The 23,606-nt window shown below is 40.0% G+C and overlaps 1 protein-coding gene across 1 annotated transcript; it reads right to left on the bottom strand.

The window, feature by feature from the left end:
• Window positions 1-6,541: 6,541 nt before the first annotated feature.
• On the bottom strand, window positions 6,542-23,326 carry TFAM (transcription factor A, mitochondrial). Its single transcript, XM_082854798.1, has 7 exons — window positions 23,108-23,326; window positions 22,417-22,535; window positions 21,072-21,142; window positions 20,512-20,661; window positions 16,955-17,050; window positions 11,426-11,482; window positions 6,542-9,941 (listed from the first exon to the last, which is right to left on the bottom strand). The coding sequence occupies exons 1-7, from the start codon at window positions 23,206-23,208 to the stop codon at window positions 9,813-9,815; spliced, it is 723 nt and encodes a 240-aa protein (XP_082710924.1). The 5' UTR covers window positions 23,209-23,326; the 3' UTR covers window positions 6,542-9,812.
• Between the last annotated feature and the right edge of the window lie 280 nt (window positions 23,327-23,606).

Genomic DNA, 23,606 nt, shown 5'->3' with positions numbered 1-23,606 from the left:
GTGTGCCAGAAAATACAACTTTAATCTATCTGCAGCACAATCTATACATAATATTAGAGAAGATTATCTGAAGGTGACATAATCCATTCTTTCTTGCAGATATCCCTGGTTCTATGCCCGGATCAAGTGGGACCATGAGGAAGAGGTCTACAAGACCACGGTGAGAAGCCCCTGGAAACCTCAATTGACTGAGTTCTCCTTTGACACAAAGTGTCCTGCTTCCCCTGAGGAGCAATTACAAGCAGCTGGCTACACCCATTTCCCATAGTCACTGAAAGATTATTCACTATGATACCTACAGTAAGATTAGGAAAGGAACATTTTCTTTAGAATTCTTAATGCCTCATGAGGAATTCACATGATGATTTCTTTAAGGGTCAATGCAAATCATGTAACAAAGAACATCTGCATTTTTTCTGACTATCAGAAAAATCAGACAAATTCGGTCAATGATAGCACAGAATAGTCTAGTAATAGCATATAACCTGCATATAACTGCATAGTACTTCATCCTGATACTGATGTGTTCCTATTATCCCTGAAGTTGACTTTCATCTATTTCTATATTTCCATTCTAACCTACTAACCCTAAAAAGTCTCATGTAAGACACTGTAAACAAAGGAGGGAAAAAATAAACAAACCACCTGAGATCTGTTCATTTTCTGTGGATCGAGGAAACACATAGTGAACTACAAAGTTGGGCTGGCGGAAGAAAGAATAGATCACAAGAGATCTGATCTGCCTTGCATCTCCTGGATTCTCCTACCTATGAGCTCCACACACTAGCAGGATAAAATGTCCTCCTGTAGAACATCTTTTGGTCCTGAACTACCTTGGCAGTAGTTTCTCAGTCTTTTAATAGAAACTGGGTTTGACTTAACTATGTCGGAAAATCTGACTATTGGCTAGGTTGCTACGAATGGGATGACCTGGTCATTCATCCTCTTGGGCTCAGTGGTTTTCATCTTTCATCCTAGGCAGAAACAAGTAGTCCAGGAAGCTCTTTCCTTCACTACTTCCTGTGTCTGTGAAGTCAGGATGGAGGAAGCATCCACGTCTCTCAATGTCACGGGTGATAAAGGGCATAGGGTGAGGCCCCCTCAGGCACTGGAAAGAATAGAGAATGTGAAAGAAGTCAAAGGCTGTTAGGAAGGTCTGAGATAAGTTTTCTTAGTGGTAGGTGGTATTTCTCTCCCCCAGACTATATAATTTCCTGGGCAGACTTGCCCCTTGCCTTAGCCCAGCTCCCTCTCCTGAAACCTGGCTCACACCTCAGGTTCTCACAGTCTGACGGGTGGCTTGCAGAGCACAAGGATCACATGGTGCATGGTGCAATCGGCTGTGCAAATCTAGGGTCTGCTCTTTCTTGGCCTTGATCCTCCTCTGTTCTGCAGCCCTGGTGGAAGGTCTCCACTCATATGAGCCATCTTCCAGGCGGGATTCCTTTTACCTCACAAGATCCGCTTTGTTCCTAGGAATCAGGACCTGAACCCAAGGGACAAAATCATTTTAGTTGGAACCTATATGAGCGCCCCAAATCTTGGAACACCTGTGCCCCCAAATCTTGGGTGGGTCCTTCAGTAAACTCAAATCAGTACCATTGAAAACACACAGGCTGGACAGTTCATACCAGCCCCAGAACTAACCATTATGAACTATGATCCCAGACCCCCGAAGAGACACCAAGAATCCCGGAAATACAAGTGCCCCATGAGAAAAGAGTCCACGTTATACTTGACAGCGATGTCCTTTGGCTCAGTGCAGGGACGGGCACAACGTTTAGGCAGAATTGTTTTTTTAGGGAGGAAGCAGATGTGGATGTGCCTCCTCCGCCGGCTCTGCCGTCTTGAGGCACTCGCTAGCCACTCTGAGTCAGTTTCCGGTACTAATACAGTGGGAGGGCGAGGAGTCCCTGCCGTCCTCACCGAGTGCGCGGCGGCCTCAGAACAGTGGCCGCCAACACTACGGCGGCCTCTCTGGGGACCCGCAGGCGCGGGTAAGCGTACAAGGACCAGACTCGAACAAGCCACTGCAGCAGCTGCCGCTGGCCGGGATAGGGGCCTGAACCCCGCCCCTCCCTCAAGCTCTGCCGCCTTTCGCACGGGCCAGACGCCAACCGCGCTCCAGTGCCCACCGCACCCCGACTGAGGCTGCGCGCAGGGCGGCGCATGCGCCAGAGGGCCTGTCGACCCCGAAGGTGTTACCCCCGACCGGCCTCACGGCTGGAGCCCCGCCCCGGAGCTGGGGGTGGGACCTGAGCCACTTTGATCGCAGCCAGGGAGCCGGTGTGAGGCGGTTGCTGCGCTAGCCCAGACGCTGACGCGGGTGGAAGAGAAGACCAGAGAAGAGACCCGCAGTGCAAGCTTTGAAAACAAACCTGGTGGTAGCAGGGCTTCTCCCAGGAAGGCACAGCAGCCCAGTGCTGGTGGCATTGGCGGTAGTAGTAATCATGATAAAGTGTGATGATGCCAGCTTCTCAAAATTACTTGTGAGAAATGGAATATTGCCTGCCATGTCAGTAAACAAAGGATGTCATAGTCATCAACGGTCATAGTCATCAAGGATTGCAGCCACCTCCGAGGGTGAGCCGGTGAGCCCTGAGGGAACTTAGAAAGGAAACAAAGAATACCTGCCATCTAGCAGCCATAGGATTGCAGCCACTCCCCACAGTGAGACCTGAGGAAACTCGAAAACACAGGATACTGGCCCCAGATCGCTGAGGTGCGTATCAAAGGAATGGTTTCAGTGAGCCCAGACTCTTGCATCTTCCCATACGTAGAAAAGCGCTAAATTCCTTAACTTGATATACCTAGTTTATTATTATTATAATTAACGATAATCTTTTGTTCCGACTACCTGCCCTTTGTTGCAAAACTCCTATATATCCTGGCTTGCCCCTCGCCTCCTCAGAGCAGTTTTCTCAGGGTTACTTGAGATGCTGCCTCCCCGGCTTGAAGTCCTAAGAATGTCAGCCTCATAAAACATAACTCTCAACTTTTAGGTTGTGCATTCTTTTTCAGTTGACACTTGCAATACACAAAATTGTTAGATGAGTAAAAATACACACAAACTGAAAAAAACAGGTTATCACACACAGCCTCATCTACCTTAGATAACATGCACAACTATTTGACGTTTTACACAAATGGGATATTCAAGCAATATTTCAGTAAACAATATAAACATTTTCTTGGTCAATATATTTCCCAGTTCTTCCTTATCAAAAATTTCAAACAAATAGAAAATTTGAAAGATTCAGTGAGCAGACATATCTAGAGTCAATAGCTGATTTTGCCATATTTGCTTTATCTAGATGTCTTTACTTGTGATGAAACTTCAGCCCTGAGTGTGTCATCATGTATCTTCTAAGAGTAAGGACATTCTCCTACGTAATCACAATACCATTATCACACCTATAAAATTTAACCATAAAAAGCATCTAATATTCAAGTCCATGGACTTCCCTCGTGGCACAGTGGTTAAGAATCTGCCTGCCAATGCAAGGGACACGAGCCCTGGTTTGGGAAGATCCACATGCCGCGGAGCAACTAAGCCCGTGAGCCACAACTACTGAAGCCTGCGCACCCTAGAGCCTGTGCACCACAACTACTGAGCCCATGTGCTGCAACTACTGAGCAAACATGCCACAACTACTGAAGGCCACGCACCTAGAGCCTGTGTTCTGCAACAAGAGAAGCCACCACAATGAGAAGCCCGTGCACCACAATGAAGAGTAGACCCCGCTTGCCGCAACTAGAGAAAGCCTGCACGCAGCAATAAAGACCCAATGCAGCCAAAAAGAAAAAGCATCTTTGTTTTACTCTCGCTGTCTTTAGGATTCTCTCTTTAACTTTCATCATTTCAATTATGATGTCTTGGTGTGGGTCTCTTTGGATTCATCTTGTTTGGGACTCTGTAATTCCTGTACCTGGACATTTTTTCCTTCTTCAGGTTTGGGAAGTTTTCAGCCATAATTTCATCAAATATATTTTCAACCTCTTTCTCTTCTCCTTCTGCAACCGCTATAACGTGAATGTTTGTATTCTTGATGTTGTCCCAGAGGTCTCTTGAAATATCCTCATTTAAAAAAGTTTTTCTTTTTGCTGTTCTGATTTGATTTCCTGTATTCTATCTTCCAGATTGCTTATGCATTACTCTTTATCACTTAATCTCCTGTTAATTCCTTCTAATGTACTTTTGTTTCAGTTATTCTTCAGTTCTGACTGGTTCTTTTTCATGTTTCATAGTTCTTTGAATTTCTCACTGTGTTCCTCTATTCTTTTCCCAAGTTTTTTTTTTGTGTGTGTTTTCTGTTTCGTGTGTTTTATTGTTTTTTGTTTTACTATTGCTTTGAACTCTTTATCAGGTAAATTATGTTTCATTTCCCCCCCCCCCCGGGGTTTTTTCCCCCCCGTTCATTTGAAATATATAACTCTGTCTTCTCATTTTGACTTTCTCTATTTGTCTCTATGAAATTAGGTGAAACTGTTACCTATTATGGTCTTGTAGGCATGTCCTTCTGTGGGAGCCTCCTTATGCAGTCTGTGTTAGCCCAGTGGCTTTGGTGGGAGCAGTCTTCTCCTGGGGTGTGCTGATGGCAGCTGCTTTGATGGGAGGTATGGCTAGTGTCCAAGGGAATAGAGCTGGAGTCAGATGTGAGCTGGGACTTGTCCCAGGCTCAGTGGTGGTTGTCACCCTATTGGGAAGTGGGACCAAGTCCAAGGGGCTTGAGCAGGAGCCCTAAGGAAGTTAAGTTTCTTCCTGGCATGATGGCAGTCTCTGCCTTGGTTAGGGGTGGTGTTGGGGCTGAGGGGTTGGAACAGCACTTCTGAGCTGGCTTTGCTTTTTCTCCAGTGCACGCACACATGTGTGATGGCAATGGCAGGCTCCACCTTGGTCAGAGGTGGGGTCAGGGCCCAAGGGGTTGGAACCCCACCTCTAGGCTGGCTTGCTCTTTCCCTAGTACATTCGCACACGTGCAATTGTGGTGGCAGTCTTTGCTTTGGTCAGAGGTGAGGTTGCGGCCAAGGTGTTGGAGTTTCACTTCTGAGCTGGCTATCCTTTTTTCCCAGTGCATACATGTGTGTTGGCAATGGCAGTCTCCACCTTAATGGGGAATGGTGCCAGTTCAGGCAGGACTGGAGTGGGATCCTGGTGCAGACTGGAGTGTACCCTGGGGTGTCCTGGCAGGCTGGCCAGAGCACCAGACAGTTTTCAATCTGCTGGTCTGTGCTGGGACTGGGAGCAAATCTGTGTGTGCTCTTCAAGAGTGGAGTCTCAGTTTCTTACAGCCCTCCAGTAAGCCCCAGTGGTTTTCAAACCAACTAAGAGGGCTGTCTTCCTAGTGACAGACCCCAGGACTGGGATGCTTCATATGGGGTGTGAATTCCTTGCTCCTTAGGAACAATCCCAAGCCTGTGACATCCCAATCTTCTGGATCACCAGCTACGGATGCGGATCCTGCCTAGGATGCTTCTCCTCCCTACCAGACTCTGTGTACAACAGCCTTGGTTGTACAAGAGCTGTTCTGCTAGTCTTCAGGTCTCCTTCACGAAGAATTGCTCTATACATAGTTGTATTTTTGATGTGTTCATTGGGCTAGGTGAGTTCAAGGTCTTCCTACTCCATCTTGATCCCACCCTGTCTCCAGATCAAACAGATAATTTAAATAGAATCTTAGAGTTGGGTATAACCAATCAACTTTTTAATGTGAAGGCTGATGGTTGGTAGTCTCTATAGTAAAAAGTCACTGTGTCAGAACTGTATAATTGACACTGAACATAATGGGTTTGAACTCTGTGAGTCTAACTTATATGCAGATTTTTTTCAACAGTAAATACTACAGTACTACATAATCAACGGTTGGTTGAATCCACAGATGCAGAACTGCGTATATAGAGGAACCATGTATACAGAGGGCTAACTATAAGTTATACATGGATTTCTGACCACATCCCTAACTCCTGCACTGTTCAAAGGTCAACTATACTGCCTTCCTTATTCTCCTCTTATACATGACTTGTGGGCGTGGAGAAATGAAATTGGATAAATCTTAAATTAATACGGGCAAAAAAGTAAATTCAATTATTTTCTTGCACATCACATGTAAATCAGACACCATTATGTAACGATGATTTAAATGACATTAGGGTGTTTTGGGGTTTTTTTGGCGGTACGCAGGCCTCTCACTGTTGTGGCCCCTCCCATTGCGGAGCACAGGCGCTGAACACGCAGGCTCAGCAGCCATGGCTCACGGGCCCAGCCACTCCATAGCATGTGGGATCTTCCCAGACCGGGGCACGAACCCACGTCCCCTGCATCAGCAGGCGGACTCTCAACCACTGTGCCACCAGGGAAGCCCTAGGGTGATTTTTAAATGTTTAGCTTATTTAAAATTCTTGTTTAGGGTCAATTTTAAGTATGTAGCTTCTTAGCCAGGAAAAAAAAATTTTTTTTAAGTATTTTTTAATGTACTACAAAATAGTCATGTTTCATGTATTTTCCATTAAATATAATCAATGATTTAATCAATTACCAAAAGTACTTTATTTGTGAACAATGTGAGAGACTGATACTAGCTTTGTATAGTTTTACTTTCTGTTTGGAAAGTTTTACAAATTCAAAGTAATAAATATGTTCATTTCTTATTCTTCCCAAAGGTTCAATTTTTTAAAAAGTATTTAAAAAAAAAAAGTATTACTGCTTTAAAATTTCAAAACATACAGTCTGTGCTTATAACATTTTCAAATTTGTCTGTAAGAGCTTGGAGCTTTGAAAAGAAGAAGGGAGAGGGGCTGTGAGGAGAGGAAAGTAAGAGAGTATTCTTGAGAGAATTCTTATAGTAAAAAGATTGATAAAATTAAGAGAAATAATGGACACTTATTACTTAACTACATAAGAACTTCTTGCTGCTTTAGCACAACCTGGTGGTGATTAATTTTAGGTACAGTAAATGTCAGAAAAATCAATAAAGTTTTCTAGTTACTTTAACTCTACTTGTAGTAATATCATTTTAATTCAGAAATTTAAATATATACATTCATAGCCAACTATTTAAAAAAAGAAAGTGGGATTTCCAAAAAAGGAGTTAGCCAAAAGCAACAGCAAAATTACATGATTACAGTAGGCTGAATCTGCACATAATATCCCTTAAACATCAGAAAGTAAAATAATTACACACGTACCCATCATCAATTTATTTCAAAAAATTTAATACTGGTACTCTAATGAACAAAAGTATAAACATCTCTTTATGACCAACTGCTCAGAAAAGCATAAACACTGCTTTCATTTCCTCAGCATCTTTTCCCTGGCACTATTCTTTAGCTCTTACAGCAATTACTTTGTTGGGTCAATTTAAGAAAAGTCTAAAAAGTAAGGTGTTATATGACTGGCCACTGGTTATTGATATAAGCTCTTATTCTTTATAACAATAGAATATTTGTGTATATTGTTAAACTGGATGGCATTTGATATATGGCATGCCAGTCTTCAACAGGTACTGAAGTTTATTAAGAAAGGTGTGAAATCAGATTATCCTAATATTTAAAGTATTAATGATGACATTCTTTTAGAAACAAAAACAAATAAAATGATGTCATAAAATGGTTTTGCTCTAGCTCCTTTCACTGTTTTATACTTTTCTTCCCTATATTAAGATGTAAATATTTAAGAACTTACCAGACACTGAACTTCCCAGTATATTCGGGAAGATAAGATTTGAATGTGTTTGCTATAAAATGATACAGGTAAATGCTAAAAGAGCTCAGAAAGTAATTGCAAAGATGTGTTTTATACTACACTTGTCCTGCAGGTGTTTACATAACTAATTTCTCTACCTCACCCATTCTATAATATTCATTACAAACACTGACTCCTATCTGCTCCCTAGGCTCATCTGACGCACAGAACACAGTAAATTATTTGAGTGATTATTTTCTCCATTCTCTTGAGGATGATACAAAATCAGTACAATTCTAGATGCTATAGGGAATTAGGGCTTACTTCTCTCCTGGAAACCTAATTGAGAAAAGCTTGTGATAGACACTAGCACACGTCCTTTTCTTCCCTAACCCTTACTCCCCAAAATACTCTAGCCTCAGACCCAAGGTGCCTATCTACCTAATGGCAGACTTTGTCCTGTATTCCTATCCACAGGGGAAAGTTGTCTGAATACACTCAGCTTCATATATTTAACTCTTAGGCTTCTCTTAAGCTATATTTTTCTCTACAGTCCCTACCTTTGCCAATTCGGTATGTAAAAAGTCATTTTTTCATGACTTTTAACTTATTTTCTATCCACAAACTACAAAAATCTTCATTTGTTTCTGGAGATCTAGAATACACAATTTTTTGGCATAATATTTTGTATAATATAAATTTTGAGTTATCTTATTCTTGTGAACTGATGATGACAGTAGAATATTTTGCTCAAAAAGCTGGTGAGGATTTTGAAAACCTTTGCTTGACTCTCCTAAGAGGATAAACAAATGCTAAAGGATGGTAAGGTTTATATGCTAACTGGCAAATTCTTAAGGATTATTTTACTGAGCCATAGCAAATAATTTAAGAGCATCTCATTCCACACTGTACGGGTCAGTCTTTGCAGGCTATCCATCTCTGTAACAACTAGTCAACTCTGTCACTGTTGCACAAAAGCAGCCATAAACAATGAGTATGGCTGTGTTCCAATAAAACATTATTTATGGACACTGAATTTCATATTAATTTTCATGTGCCTTGAAATATTCTTTTTTTTTTAACCATTTAAAATTGTAAACACAATTCTTACCTCACAAGGCCATGAAAAGCAGGCAGTGGGCTGGATTTCACCAACAGGCCAGAGCTGGGTCCCGTACATAGGTTTTTGTATGTTATGCAAAATGTTTAAAAATTACAGGCTCCAAATCTAGAGACAGGAGACTTATGTTTTTTAGATCTCTCATTTTAAAACTTATACCAAATAAGTTCTCTACTTTCTGGATAAATATAATCATGTAAGAGAAAAAATAATTCAGAATACAAATTCCTACTTTAAAAAAACAAAGAAAAAAAAAAACCCCAGAAAGCTGTAAAATGAATGTCTCACCTTAAAACATACAATTAGGAAACACTTAAATTTTTACTCTATGCAATATAAAACAATATGCATAGATATGGTACATAATTTTTTAGTTTTTAATTTAGGAAAAAAGATAATGAGGAAAAGGTTTATAAATTTCTCTATCCCTTTTATAAAAGTTGCAACTGACATCAGAAATCTCTTGCATGTACAACCGTCAACTCTGACTACAATATGAATTATACCTAGGATTTGGAATTTGCCAACATGAGTTCTGGATGCTCTATTAAAAACGAACAATTATATCACAGAACATTATGGGTTCTACAAACGTTGAGACACTTTTGAAAAGGAAACTCCTGCCTCCATAATATAAGGAAACAAGAATATTCTTTCCATAGTCATAGAGTATAAAAAAACTTCACAGTCTGATTTACCTTTATCAAAGGTAAAATGATTCACGGTTACATTTCATGGATTATTTTGATGCTCAGTGGTTCCTAAACACAAAATACATTCTGCATGAACTCTTATCTGTTTGGGTTTTCCAAAGCAAGACACCAATACAAAATGTATTGAATTGGCTGGCAGAAGTCAACGGGCTAAAGAAAAGAAATTAAATATAAATGTTTACCAACTTTTATCCATTTTAATTTTACAACAGCTTTGGGTATTGAGACCTAATTGGTTTCTTGTGTCTATCCATTATGAACATAATTCAATCTTCTATTTTAATACTTCTCAGGGTCACTATTTTGCTGTGTATTTCACTGACCGTCGTACAAGATCATCTCGTCCAACTTCAACCATTTGTTCTTCCCAAGATTTCATTTCGTTGTAATAACGAACTTTATCATCTTTAGCAAGTTGAATATATACCTGAGAAAAAGTATAATCGTTAAAATGATTTCTTTAGAGGAATCTTTGCAATTAATTTCTGCAATGCTTTCCTATATATACTCTAGAAATTACCTTACTATTCTACATGTGTAAGGGGGGATTGGAAACGAATGTTTTCGTGAGATAAAAATTAGATGAAAAAAGGTAAGAGATAAAGATTTTAAATATTAATGAAGTTGTTACAATTTCAGGGCTTGGAGTATGGAAAAGGAACAGGGGCCAGATGTGACCACCACTGGATACAGTGACACTAAGTTATGAGTGACACTGTTTTAAATACCAATTTTATTTGCAGTAAAAAACTACCAGGGGGCTTCCCTGGTGGCGCAGTGGTTAAGAATCCACCTGCCAATGCAGGGGACAAGGGTTCGATCCCTGGTCCGGGAATATCCCACATGCTGCAGAGCAACTAAGCCCGTGTGCCACAACTACTGAGCCTGCACTCTAGAGCCCACGAGCCACAACTACTGAGCCCATGCACCACAACTACTGAAGCCCATGCCCTAGAGCCCCTGCTCTGCAACGAGAGGCCACGGCAATGAGACACCTGCGCACCGCAACAGAAAGTAGCCCCTACTCGCCGCAACTAGAGAAAGCCTGCACAGCAACGAAGACCCAACACAGCCAAAAATAAATAAATTAAAAAAAAAACAACCTACCAGGGACTTCCCTGGTGGCGCAGTGGTTAAGAACCTGCCTGCCAATGCAGGGGACACAGGTTCGAGCCCTGGGCTGGGAAGATCCCACATGCCGCGGAGCAACTAAACCCATGCGCCACAACTACTGAGCCTGTGCTCTAGAGCCCACGAGCCGCAACTACTGTGCCTGTGCACCACAACTACTGAAGCCCACGTGCCTAGAGCCCGTGCTCCGCAGCAAGAGAAGCCACCGCAATGAGAAGCCCGTGCACCACAATGAAGAGTAGCCCCTGCTCGCCGCAACCAGAGAAAGCCCACGAGCAGCAACGAAGACCCAATGCAGCCTCAATTTATGTATGTATGTATGTATGTGTGTATTTATTTATTTATTTCTATATAAATAAATAAAAGAATCTGCCTTCCAATGCAGGGGACATGGGTTCAATCCGTGGTCAGGGAACTAAGATCCCACATGCCTGCCATGGGGCAACTAAGCCTACATGCCACAAGTAGAGAGAAGCCAGCGCACCACAAGTAGAGAGAAGCCTGTGCACTGCAATGAAGAGCCCATGCTGCAACGAAAGATCCTGTGTGCCAGAACGCAGCCAAAAATAACAAATAAATATTTTTAAAAATAAAATAAAATGAAGCCAATTAAAAAAAAAACTACCAAAAGAGAAAAGCCAAATTGGTTCCAAGAATATGAAAATGATTTAAAAATACTTTGTGTAATATAACATTGTTTTCACATGAATCAAGCCTTGCTCTAACATATTCTCATAGATATTCTAACTAGACACTTGAGACTAAAACCATACTACTTACTTGCTTTTGAGAACTAGAGAGATTTTTCCAGCTTTCATTTATAGTTTTCAGCTTTACCTGTAAAACAACATACCGTTAAGTACCATCTTTACCTGTAAAACAACATACCTTTAAATACCAGATACAGGGATTTCAGTGATTAAAGAAAAATGTTTTTTTATTATTCATTCCAATAACGAACACTCAAATATCAAGAATCACAAAGATTCATCAATTCTTAACATTTTTTCTAAGTAAAAATTATTAAACTGTTAAAATGTACAAATATTAATGGTATGAAGGTATTTTAAAAGGTATCTTTTTAAAATCTGAGATATAATTGACATATAACATTAGTTTCAGGTGTACAACATAACGATTAGGTTTTTGTGTATATTGCAGAATGATCAGAGTAAGTCTAGTTAACATCCATCACCTTACATGGTTACAAATTTTTGTGTGTGATGAGAACTTTTAGGATCTACTCTCTTAGCAACTTTCAAATGTGCAGTACAGTATTTACTACAGTCACCATACTGTACCTTACATTGCCAGGACTTATTTATTTATAACTAGAAGTTTGTACCTTTTGATCTCCTTCACCCATTTTGACCCCCATCCCCACCTGACAACTCTAGCAAACACCAATCTGTTATCTGTGTCTATGAGCTCTTTTTATAAGATTCCACATATAAATGAGATTATACGTTGTCTTTCTGATTTTTTTTCACTTAGCATAATACTCTCAAGGACCATTCATGTTGTCACAGATGGCAAGACTCCCTTATTTATGATGGCTGAATAATATTCTACTGCATATACACATTTTCTTTATCCATTCATCCATCAATGGACACTTAGATTGCTTCCATGTCTTGGCTACTGTAAATAATACTTCAGTGAATGTGGGGGTGTATATATCTTTTTGAGTTAGCGTTTTAGCACAAGGGTTCCCTTTTTACCGCATCCTTATCAACACTTGTTATTTCCTGGGTTTTTTTGATAATAGCCATTCTAACAGCTATGAGCTGATATCTCATTGTAGTTGTAATTTACATTTCCCTGTTAGTGATGTTGAGCACCTTTTCAGGTACTTGTTAGCCATCTCTATGTCTTTCTTTGGAAAAATGTCTATTCAGATCCTTTGCCCATTTTTTTTTTTTTTTTTTTTTTTTTTTTTGCGGTACATGGGCCTCTCACTGCTGTGGCCTCTCCCATTGAGGAGCACAGGCTCTGGACACGCAGGCTCAGCGGCCATGGCTCACAGGCCCAGCTGCTCCGCAGCATGTGGGATCCTCCTAGACCGGGGCACGAACCCGTGTCCCCTGCATCGGCAGGTGGACTCTCAACCACTGCGCTACCAAGGAAGCCCCTTTGCCCATTTTTTAATCAGTTTTTTTTTTTTTTGCTGAGTTGTATGAATTCTTTAAATCATTTGCAAATATCTTCTCCCATTTGGTAGGATGACTTTTCATTTTGTTGATGGTTGCTTTTCCTGTGCAGATATTTATCTTTTTGGATTCAGAAACATTAATAATCAAGTATAAACTACATTCTGTCATAGACTAACTTCAAAGACTAAGTGTTTTATTTCCTCTCTGTAGCTTAAAATTTTCTTCTAAAATTTGTGCCAACATGTTTAGGTGTAGTCACAGGAAAAATACAACACCAGTTCTTATTCTACTTAGCTGAACTTAACTATGTGACTTGGAAAAAGTCATATTATCTCCCTTAGGCTTGGTTCTTCATCTATAAAATTAAAGGGATGCAGGGATCCCATAGCGGGAGGAGAGGCAGAGAGGAGAGTGAGTATGCGTCACACAGCTTGTGCTGTTGCTACCAGAGAGCAAAGACTGAAGGGAAAAATGGGTGGGTGGAGAATAAGGGGCAGAGAAGAGACAGAGGGATAGGAGAAGGAGAATGTGAGGGAAAGAGGGATATGGTTTGAAAAGTACCTGTTTAAAGCTAGGAGAATATCATTAGTGATTTTAAGGAGAAGTAGAGTTAAAACAATGAACTTTACTATTCTGACCAGAACTTTGACTGAATTTTATTTTCCTATTAAGAAAAAATGAGGTACCAGATAGTATCCGAGCCTATGTTTTGAATATTTTAAACTTACCTTTATAAACACATTTAGTATATTCAGGGACGGTTACTAAATAACTGTCCTCTTAGCTTTGGAAAGAATTGCTTTAATGCTCTCTTTCATAACATATCTTTTCTTTCATAACATATCTTTTTCATAACATATCTTTTTCCTTGTATTTAATCCATAGGGACTACCCTGGTGACACAGTGGTTAAGAATCCGCCTGCCAATGCAGGAGACACGGGTTTGATCCCTGCTCCGGGAAGATCCCAAATGCCGCAGAGCAACTAAGCCCATGCTCCACTACTGAAGCCTGTGCGCCTAGAGCCTGTGCTCACAAGAGAAGTCACTGCAATGAGAAGCCAGCACACTGCAACAAAGAGTAACCCCCACTCGCCACATCTAGAGAAAGCCCGAGTGCAGCAACGAAGACCCAACATAGCCAAAAATAAATAATAAAATAAATAAATTCAAAAAATATATTTAATCCATAAAGTTTCACACTCAATGCATTAAACAATAATTTATGAAGTTGCATGAATAATCTTTCACCTAAAAAAATAAATCATGAAAAAAAAGGGATGGAAAGACATTTACTTCTGTTGCTTCCTAAAACCCCATTAAATGAGCCCTTCCACCATGTGAGGACACAGTGAGAGGTGCCAGCTATGAACCAGAAAAGGGCCCTCACCATGATGGTGCCTTGATCTTGGATTTCCTAACCTCCAGATCTGTAAGCAATAAATTTCTGTGGTTTATTTATTTTTTAAAATTAAACTAAAATTTCTTAAGGCATAAAAACCATATGGACAAAGACAACAGGAGAGGGCAGTACCAACACAACATTTTGGAAGCTGAAAAGCAGGTGGAGAAATGATACCTAAACCCAAAAAAGTAAAAGGCAAATTGATTTACAATGCAGAATTCTCAAGTAGCTCAGAAATTTGGCAGCACCAGACAGGTATAAAATAGAGGTGAAGGTCAGGCTAAAACATGAGATCGACTGAAAGTCTGTTTAAAACAGAGGTTAAATCCCCACCATGGGCAGATTCTATGATATTCATCCTCTTAAAAGGGTAAAATAGTTACTCTGTGGATGCCCAGTACAGTTGGGGCAACAGTAACATGCTGAAAACAGGGAGATTAAGTAAAAACGTATATCCCAGAAAGAAATGCAAAAAAGGCCAAAACAATACAGAAAAGCTAAGAAAACTAAAGGACCAGTTCAGAAGATGCATAAACAAATAATAAGAGTTCTAGAGAGTCTGAACAAAGAAAAAAGAGAAGGGGAGAAAAAAGAAAACAGATCACAGTCAAAAGACCAACAATCAAAACGGCTTTATACTTCTCGAAAGCAATTTAAAAAGCTACCAGAGAAAGGAGCAATATTTTTAAATTTTTCAAAGAACATGATTTCCTAGAATTCTATGTCAAGTCAAACTATCAAACAAATGTAGACAAGCAAGAACTCAAAAAATTAATCTCCCATGTACTCTTACTGGGCTGGGGGAGATGCTGTAATACAATCAGTAAACCAAGAAAGACAACAGAAGAAACAAAAGCACCACAAGGGTGATGATGAAGATCCAGGATGTCAGCTATGCACTAAGCATAGAAGGCAACAACCAAACTGGAACATATCAGAGGTTCCGGATTGAAACTGACAGAATATTTAATGCATCTAAATGTACTCAAAGCTAGTGAATATTGAAGAATTTGGGTGGAATTATGGATAGTACATAAAAAACTAAGCAAATACAAAAACAAGACATGGGGCTTCCTTGGTGGCACAGTGGTTGAGAGTCCGCCTGCCAATGCAGGGGACACGGATTCGTGCCCCGGTCTGGGAAGATCCCACATGCCGCGGAGCGGCTGGGCCCGTGAGCCATGGCTGCTGAGCCTGCGCGTCCAGAGCCTGTGCTCCGCAACGGGAGAGGCCACAACAGTGAGAGGCCCGCGTACCGCAAAAAAAAAAGAAAATCAATTTCAGGGAAAGTTTTGCAAGAAAGGAAAAATAATCATAGCAAATGGAACACCTCAGCTATGAATATGGTTTACATTATCATAAAATATTAAGTACTCTATATTGATCTAAACAAAATTATGATAACTATATTGGGGGGTAGGATGATGGAAATGTGAACAGCAGAATAAGAAAGAGTTAAATGTTCATCAAATAGTGAGAGGTAATGCCTAAAATATATGTAATGCTTAGAATTTTTTTAAAAAATCAGGAAGTAACAATACAGAACATTATTTAGAGATATGGAGGTAAATACCACAAGAATCGACTAAAACAGAATGTATTAGTCGTAAGGAGTAAGGAATAGATAGAGTAGAGTAAGGAATACGACAGCACGGTAAAACTAGTATCTTTCATAACAAGTCTCATTTTGATTCTTTAAACTATATGGATGTGTTTTTTACATGAATAAAAATGATATAATTGAGTTAATTTTAATTTCCAGGGATAAGGCCCAGCCATGAAGCTTCTGAAGTGATTCCAAGAAGCAGTCAGAGTTGAAAACCACTGATTCAGATTCTCAAGCATATAACCTTCTTATACTAATAAGAAGACTATCAATAAATCCAAGGTAAGTTAGTGACTGAGCAAATTCCAACTAAAAAAATAAATAGGCTTGCTTTTTTAGTAATGCAGGGCCATGGAAACTAAATTTAAAATCCCAAGGGGAGTAAATCAGTAAAAGTATATAGCCAGGAAAAAGTACATCACATATATACATTATTTAATCATATGTTCAACAGGATTTGTAAAATGATCTAAGTAACCCAAAGAGGCAGAGTGGCAAAAAACCTTCATCTCAGATTGACAAGAATTAGGAATCTGAACCGACTTCTCTTACCATGGCTTATTATAAAAGGAAAAATACAATTGTCAATTTGGAGCCTCTAAGAAGGAAATAAATGCAACACCAAGCCACAGCAGGAACGACAAGCTTTTTTTTTTCCTGCACATTCCTATGACATTCACATGTGTAATACATTCCTGTGGGCAAAACTAAAATTTTATTAAAGGATGTAACATGAAGCCATAGGTTACACTCAAATCCCAGTACAAAATATTACACCTCAACCCTACTTTCCCAGTGACTGTAAAACAGTTAAGAACTGATGGATAAGAAGTCTCCAGAACTTTAACAACCCTATAAAGCTGAAAATTTTATGTTTTTTGAATTTTAAAAGTTGACTCTCTCTCTCTCTCTATATATATATATATATAGGCAACTACATATTCAAATTACTTGTATGTGGTAAGAAAAAGGATTCTTCTTTAAAAGAGATACAAGAAAGAGGGCCTTATTTGTATATAGTATTTGTTTATAGTAATTTACCACTTTTCTTCACCATTTGACATGTGGCACCCCTAAAATTTCCTGTCTAGGTATTTTAAAAATTAGAATAAAGCAAAAATTTTAAAAATAAACAGTTCTGTTTTACCTGTGATGTACCATCCTTAGCTTCCTGAAAACGTTCAGCTATAAAAATGTTATAAGCTGAGCGAGGTCTTTTTGGTTTTCCAAGCATCGTTAACTCCTAAGTAATAAAAATGGAAGAGTGAGATAAAGTTTTAACCTCTATGAGACTTAATTTCATCTACAGAAAAACTTTATTCACTACTATGCATTACAGAATGTTCTTTAAAGTGAACATTATGATTCTTATATAAATTATGTGATTGTTCCCTCTTGGGGTCAGAATTTTTATAGTAATGTTTTGAAAATTCTAATAGATTTTGTGAGTTATGTTTCATACAAAAACATTTCCTTTACATATTATTTTCATGGTCTCCATGAACTGAATAACTGAGCACATATGTACAAAATCTTTTTGTGCACCACCATCTCCTTGGCCGAAGCACTACATGTCTCCACCACAACTCAAGAGCATTAGAGTATCTGTTTAATAATCTCTCATTTCATTTCCTTCCCTGCATGTCTCTCAACCTTTAACCCTCAACAGATATGTTAATTTCAATTCTTTTTACTATGTATCAAAAGGGGTCGGGGGATGCATTATCTAATGAAAGATATTGCATCATCTTAACTTATTTAGTTGCTGAATTTGATAGTAATTTGTAAAATGATGGAGCTTTTAATGACAATTTGGTTACAGTCAATAACAAACCCAACTTTCATTCATAAGTAAAAGTAGGGCTTCTCTGATTTACATGTAGAGATCACTTTCTTGGCCCTGAACCTCTCAGTCAGAAAACTAGGCATTTTACAACTTAACTATGCATTTCCCCTTTTGTTTCTAGAGCTACTGCTAGGGATTTCTCTCCTAGGTGCTTCACCTGCAACTTCCTGATTCCCACACTTCTCACCTACTCTCTAACTAGTTGGAACTGGGACTCTAATGGAAAGGAAAATTCCAACAGAGAGAAAGAAAACACTCAGACTTCAGGTTTCCGGTTCCACATGTAAGGAGTTTGGATGTCACCACTCCATCCTAGCAAGTATAAAGCTGAACAGACTGCAAAATCAACAACTCCTCTTGGATGCACAGAAGAGAGGACACATGGCAAACTGCTGCCCCCAAGATTGAAGAGACAGACAGAGGGGTGAACACAGGGAGTCGAGGCTTACCGAAGCAGAGACTCAGGAATGGAAACCAGTGCCGGGGAGGAAACTGAATTGCAGTTAACAAACTGCTGGAGGCTCCATGAGGACAACTCTGAGAGTTACCCAGTCACAGGAAGGACCTCACATTGTGAGGTTTATCCCCAGGAACTTGACCAGATTCCAACAGTAAATATCAAGAAAAATCCCCTCTTGCTTTCAGCAGGATGAGAGGAAAAGGAAACATTTTGAAATGCCTGAGCATTTTATTATTCTTAACAAGGCCTGCCCTCAGGGGAAACTAGTTAAACAGAACCTAACCTGCTGGTATACTATCAGAGCCTAACTGACTTCAATGAAAGGAAATACCTGACTACAGCTTATTCTAGCCATCCTGCACCACCTACAAAGGGGAGAAAAAACTGAGAAACACTTGTGAACTTCACAGAGCCAAGGCAAAGGCTCATTAAAAGACCAAGACCTAATCACAGGACTGTAGAATGCTTCCCTTGTCCCCATGCCTCACCACATTACTAAGGCCTATATACAGCATTTCTTTTTACCCAGCACATCATGTCCAGCTATCAAGAAAAAATTTCAAGGCATACTAAAAGGCAAAAAACCTAATTTAAAGAGACAAAGCAATCCTCAGAACTAGACATGGCAGGGATGCTGTAATTATCAGACCAGAATTTTAAAACAACTGTGATTAATATGCTAAGGATTCTAGACAGCTTGCAAGAACAGATGGGCATTGTAAGCAGAGATGGAAATCATTAAGAACCAAAAAGAAGTGCTAGAGGGACTTCCCTGGTGGCGCAGTGGTTAAGAATCCACCTGCCAATGCAGGAGACATGGGTTCGATCCCTGGTCCGGGAAGTTCCCAAATGCTGCGGAGCAACAAAGCCCGTGAGCCACAACTACTGAGCCTGCGCTCTAGAGCCCGCGTGCCACAACTACTGAAGCCCATGTACCTAGAGCCTGTGCTCTGCAACAAGAGAAGCCACCGCAGCGAGAAGGCCGCGCACCACAACGAAGAGTAGCCCCCACTCGCCGCAACTAGAGAAACCCTGCGCACAGCAACGAAGACCCAACCCAGCCAAAACTAACTAAATAAATAAATAAAATAAGTGCACAATCATTTTTTTAAAAAAAAGAAGTGCCAGAGATAAAAAACACTAACAGAGGGAATTCCCTGGCAGTCCAGTGGTTAGGATTCTGAGCCTCCACTTCAGGGGGCACGGGTTTGATCCCTGGTCAGGGGGCAAGCTGCATGGCGCAGCCAAAAAAAAAAAGGATCCTCGAAAACCCAAAAGCAAAGAGAACAAAGACTGAAAAGAAAAGAAAACATAACAGAATATCCAACAACCATGGGACAACTACAATAGGTATAACACACATGTAATGAGAATATGAGGAGAACAGAGAAAGGAACAGAAGAAATATTTGACTAGGAAACCCCTTATATCTGCCCAATCCTCATTTCTGGTCCTCCCCACTCTAAATACTAGTTTGGGTGCATTAAGGAGAAAGGGAGAGCAAAAAAGGGAGAGAAAACCCTAGTTCTCAATCCTCCAAATACCATCCCTATGCGGAGACTGTTATTTCTCACTCTTAGTATCTTTTCTGGCTTCCTTTTACTAATTGGATCAGCAGTCTCAGATTACTATCATTGACATGAAATTGGGTGAGTCCTCAACCCGAGTGCTAGGAGGGCTTAAGACATTAGGGTTAGGGAGAAAGATCCTAGCACCTCACATTAAAGGCTAGAATCTACTTTTCCAGAGAAATAGTTTTAACTCTGATGACCCTTTTCTATTGTATATGTACTAGACCAGCAAGTTCTCCACCTCACACCTAATACTACAGAAAGATGTAGTCTAACTATCAAACAGTGGAATTTATAATGGATTAATACCTTAAGCTGGAAACCACTAATTTTGAAACATGTGGGGTTTTTTTAATGAGGAAAAACAGGATTTCATCCTAAAGGCACTTCTTATTTGATTAGATACAACAGGCACTTTTTAAAAATTGTTGAGTTAATTCAGTCTATTCAGCAATATTCAAAATAAAATTCACCATTACCTATAGAACAATTCAAATCAGTAGGTTATTCTAGACAAGACCCAGAAGCAAGATTCTTGCTATTCCTGATTTGGCTGTTTCACAACTCTGTTCCTACAGCTTTCATGCCAGTCTTAACTATATATCTTAAATTCAGATGCATCCAGAAGTAGCAAAAAGGGTTTCCAAAACAGACTCAAAGGCAAGTGGTCCTAGTGGCAGAAGGGAACTATCCTATTTTTTCCTAACTAGAGTACACTTGATGACATTCTACCATGTCATCAAAATAAGACAAAAACACCTATACTCATAGATATATATATATATTTGTTATTTGCCAAAGGAAAAGAATATTTCAATGATACTCACTCTCTTTTTTATTAACGCTTTCTTTTTTAAACGTTTCTGCATGATTTCTTTTTCCAAAGATACCAGCTGACTTGGAGTTAGTTGTTCTTTAATTCTGTTTATCTCTTCTTTGTATGCCTGCCAGTCTGTCCTGTAAGCATCTTCGTACATCTATAAATAGAAAACTCATATAAGAAGTCAATAAACTGTTGTTGACTAATTAAACATAGCACACCTGTCAGAGAAAGACAACTGCATGACTTCAGGTAAAGACAGACTGAACCACCAAGTGAAAAATGTGCTCTTGGATCACATTTATAAGTCACGTATTTTTCATATACATGATTACTGAGGTGAAAGTCCAGTAATTAGCCTTCAACTTCAAATTGCTGCCAACCCTTCATCGCCACTCCATACATCCATATTCTCATCATTTATGTGGATCAGAACATATGAAGTTCCTTTGTAGATAACTGATGTTAAAAAAAAAAACTCTGGGTCATCTGGTTCCTTAAAGGACATGACAGTTGTTCTCAACTACAGAATAACTGGTCAGCAATGTTGAAAACTTATATGCTTACCTTTTTCTCTGCATCAGGAAGTTCCCTCCATAGCTCAGCGATTTTTTTAATTAGTTCTGAATTTTTCGCATCTATGAAATGAAATAAAGTAAAAATTGATGTCACAATTTTACGTCTCAGGATCAATTTCTAAAGACTTCCAGGGAAGCATAATCCATTAGCTCTAAAATTAAGTATTTTTACAGATACCTCTATACCACACAACTTAATACAATGATTTAGCTTTTTTCTAACCAACTAATTTAAATACGATAAATAATTTAATATTTTCTAACACTGTTAAAGTCTGTTATCCAATAATTAGGGATTATCACTTACCACCAAAATGGTCTTCAGAAATTGACTACTAGTTTAAGTCATTGCATAATCAGTGTCTATAAGCTTTTTACTTCACATTTCAATCAAAACATTTTTTTTTTCAAGTCTTTCAGGAATTATCAAGTTCATTAAACCTGACTAAACAACAAAATATAGTCTTGATTCATGTAACACCACCTTGTATATCAATTACAGAAATACCATTTGCAAACAAACTAAATTATACTAAAACCAATTCATTATTCCCCATTGCCTTCCTCATCTTAACTGGAATGACAGGGTAAAAATGATTTAACAAACCACTTGTTAGTTTCAACTCCTACATTTTAAAAGATGTGAGTACTGAGGCATGTCTCTTAAACCAGTTCTTTATAAGGTAAGACTATTAACAGCTCATTTGATTTTCACAAGTGCCCTGTGATGTACTGCATGTGAAAAAGCTTTAGAAATCATAAGCAAAGGTCAGCAATTACTAATTTAGTCATTATCTTTACACTGTAACCTAAATAAAGACCCACACTCTTTCTAGGGAGTCAACAAACCTCCTAACTGGAAATCTTTCAGGAACTCAAGAACTGACTTTCAGTGAAAAAGCTCCTGAAATTAACAGTAATTTGTGTAGAGCTTTAAAGTTTACATAACATGTCCACATAAGTTATTTCATTGCAACTTTATAAATAATTCCCAGTGGCAGAAGCAGGAGCTAAGCAAAAGGTAAAATGATTCATCAATGGTCCTCTGGGCCAATGGCAAAAAGGCCCAAAATTCAGCTTTTTCATCCTCTTCCCTGGGTGCTTTCCACTCTGCATGCTATTTTAAAAATAACTTTCACTAGTTCTCAATTACATTTAAAGCATTTTTATTTGGTAAAAAATATGTTATACCTCCTATTTTACAGAACATCAAACAGAATGGTTATGTTTCTGCATTCACTGGATGCTTTGGTAGAGAAAATCAAGTTTCCAATTTAACTGCTTAGTGGCCTCTTTATTACATCAAAGAAGAGTATATAGCCCAAACTCCTCACCTGGGTTCTTAGCTTTAAATATGGGTAGCTGTTCCTTAGAAAATCGAACGTATGAAGTCATAGGTTTCTTTGGATAACCAATGAAGTTAGATGAAAACCATCTTCGTACATTCGCAAAACTACATACAAATAAAAAGAAAATAACCATTGTTAAGCATTTAAGTGCCCATATTCGTAAGGATCTGAACACAGATGCCAAACAAGATGTCATCAAGATGCTATATATCTGACACCTTCGACAAGAAATATAATGACATTTAAAATCCTGTCCTATCCAGAGGCAAAAGCTTGCAAAACTTAAATCTCAAAGCCCTTACCTCCTAGGAAGGTAAGACAGTGGAGGAAAGCGTGTACACTCCAGCTCCTGGGCCCCGCCTCCTTAACGCCTAGATGAAGGCAGGAGACTCTTGGAGCGACTTCATAGGGGACGCCGAACCGGGTGCTCCAAGATTAGACAATAAAAAGGGGCGGGGAGGAGGGGAAAGGTAGCCGGAAGCAAGGCACGGGGTACTGATGCAGTAAGGCCTGGTCTCAAAGCCACCATCCCCGTGGCAAGGTCGAGGTCTGAATCACAGGGCCAACTCGGCCCTGACTTTTTAGGAGGGGCAGAAAGCGGAGAAAAGCGTCTACATTCCAACCCCAGGGGGTCCTGAGCCCTGCCGCCTCCGGAGGCGCAGGCGAGCAGTCCTACCTGAGAGGAGAGCGCAGTCGACTGCCACATCCCGCGCAGAGGTCCGCTCCTGACTTTCGCAGAGCACTCAGCACGCCCCACACGCCCCGGAGAAGCGCCATTGCATCCGCAGACGAAGCACTGACCAGGCCCCAGTCTCGTACAGCGCCCGTGCACAATAAAACAACTCCAACAAGGACGACTTGAACCCGCGAGCTAACCCCCAATCTTGCTATCAGGCCCGCCACTCGCAAGGCACTATGGGACGTCGGTTAACATCCGGTTTAGATGGGGGCGGGGCAAGGAAGAAGGCGCGGGTGCCGTAGTGGGTTCCTTGGTGGGCGGGACTACGAAGAAGTAGGAGGAACTCGGGGGCGGAGAAGGGAAACCGCCGCACGGCTCAGCAGTTCCTCGAGGGGACACTGCTGAGCCGCCTCTGCTTCCATCGCAGACCGCCCTCCGCAGCCAGTTCAGCCGCTGGCCCAGGAGGCTGATGGAGGCACGGCGGTGGCCTCACCCG

This window comes from Leucopleurus acutus (assembly GCF_964270905.1).
Source record: "Leucopleurus acutus genome assembly, chromosome: 14".
NCBI lineage: Eukaryota > Metazoa > Chordata > Mammalia > Artiodactyla > Delphinidae > Leucopleurus > Leucopleurus acutus.
Note: the sequence above shows the minus strand (reverse complement) of the source record. Positions and strands in the feature narration are given on the sequence as shown.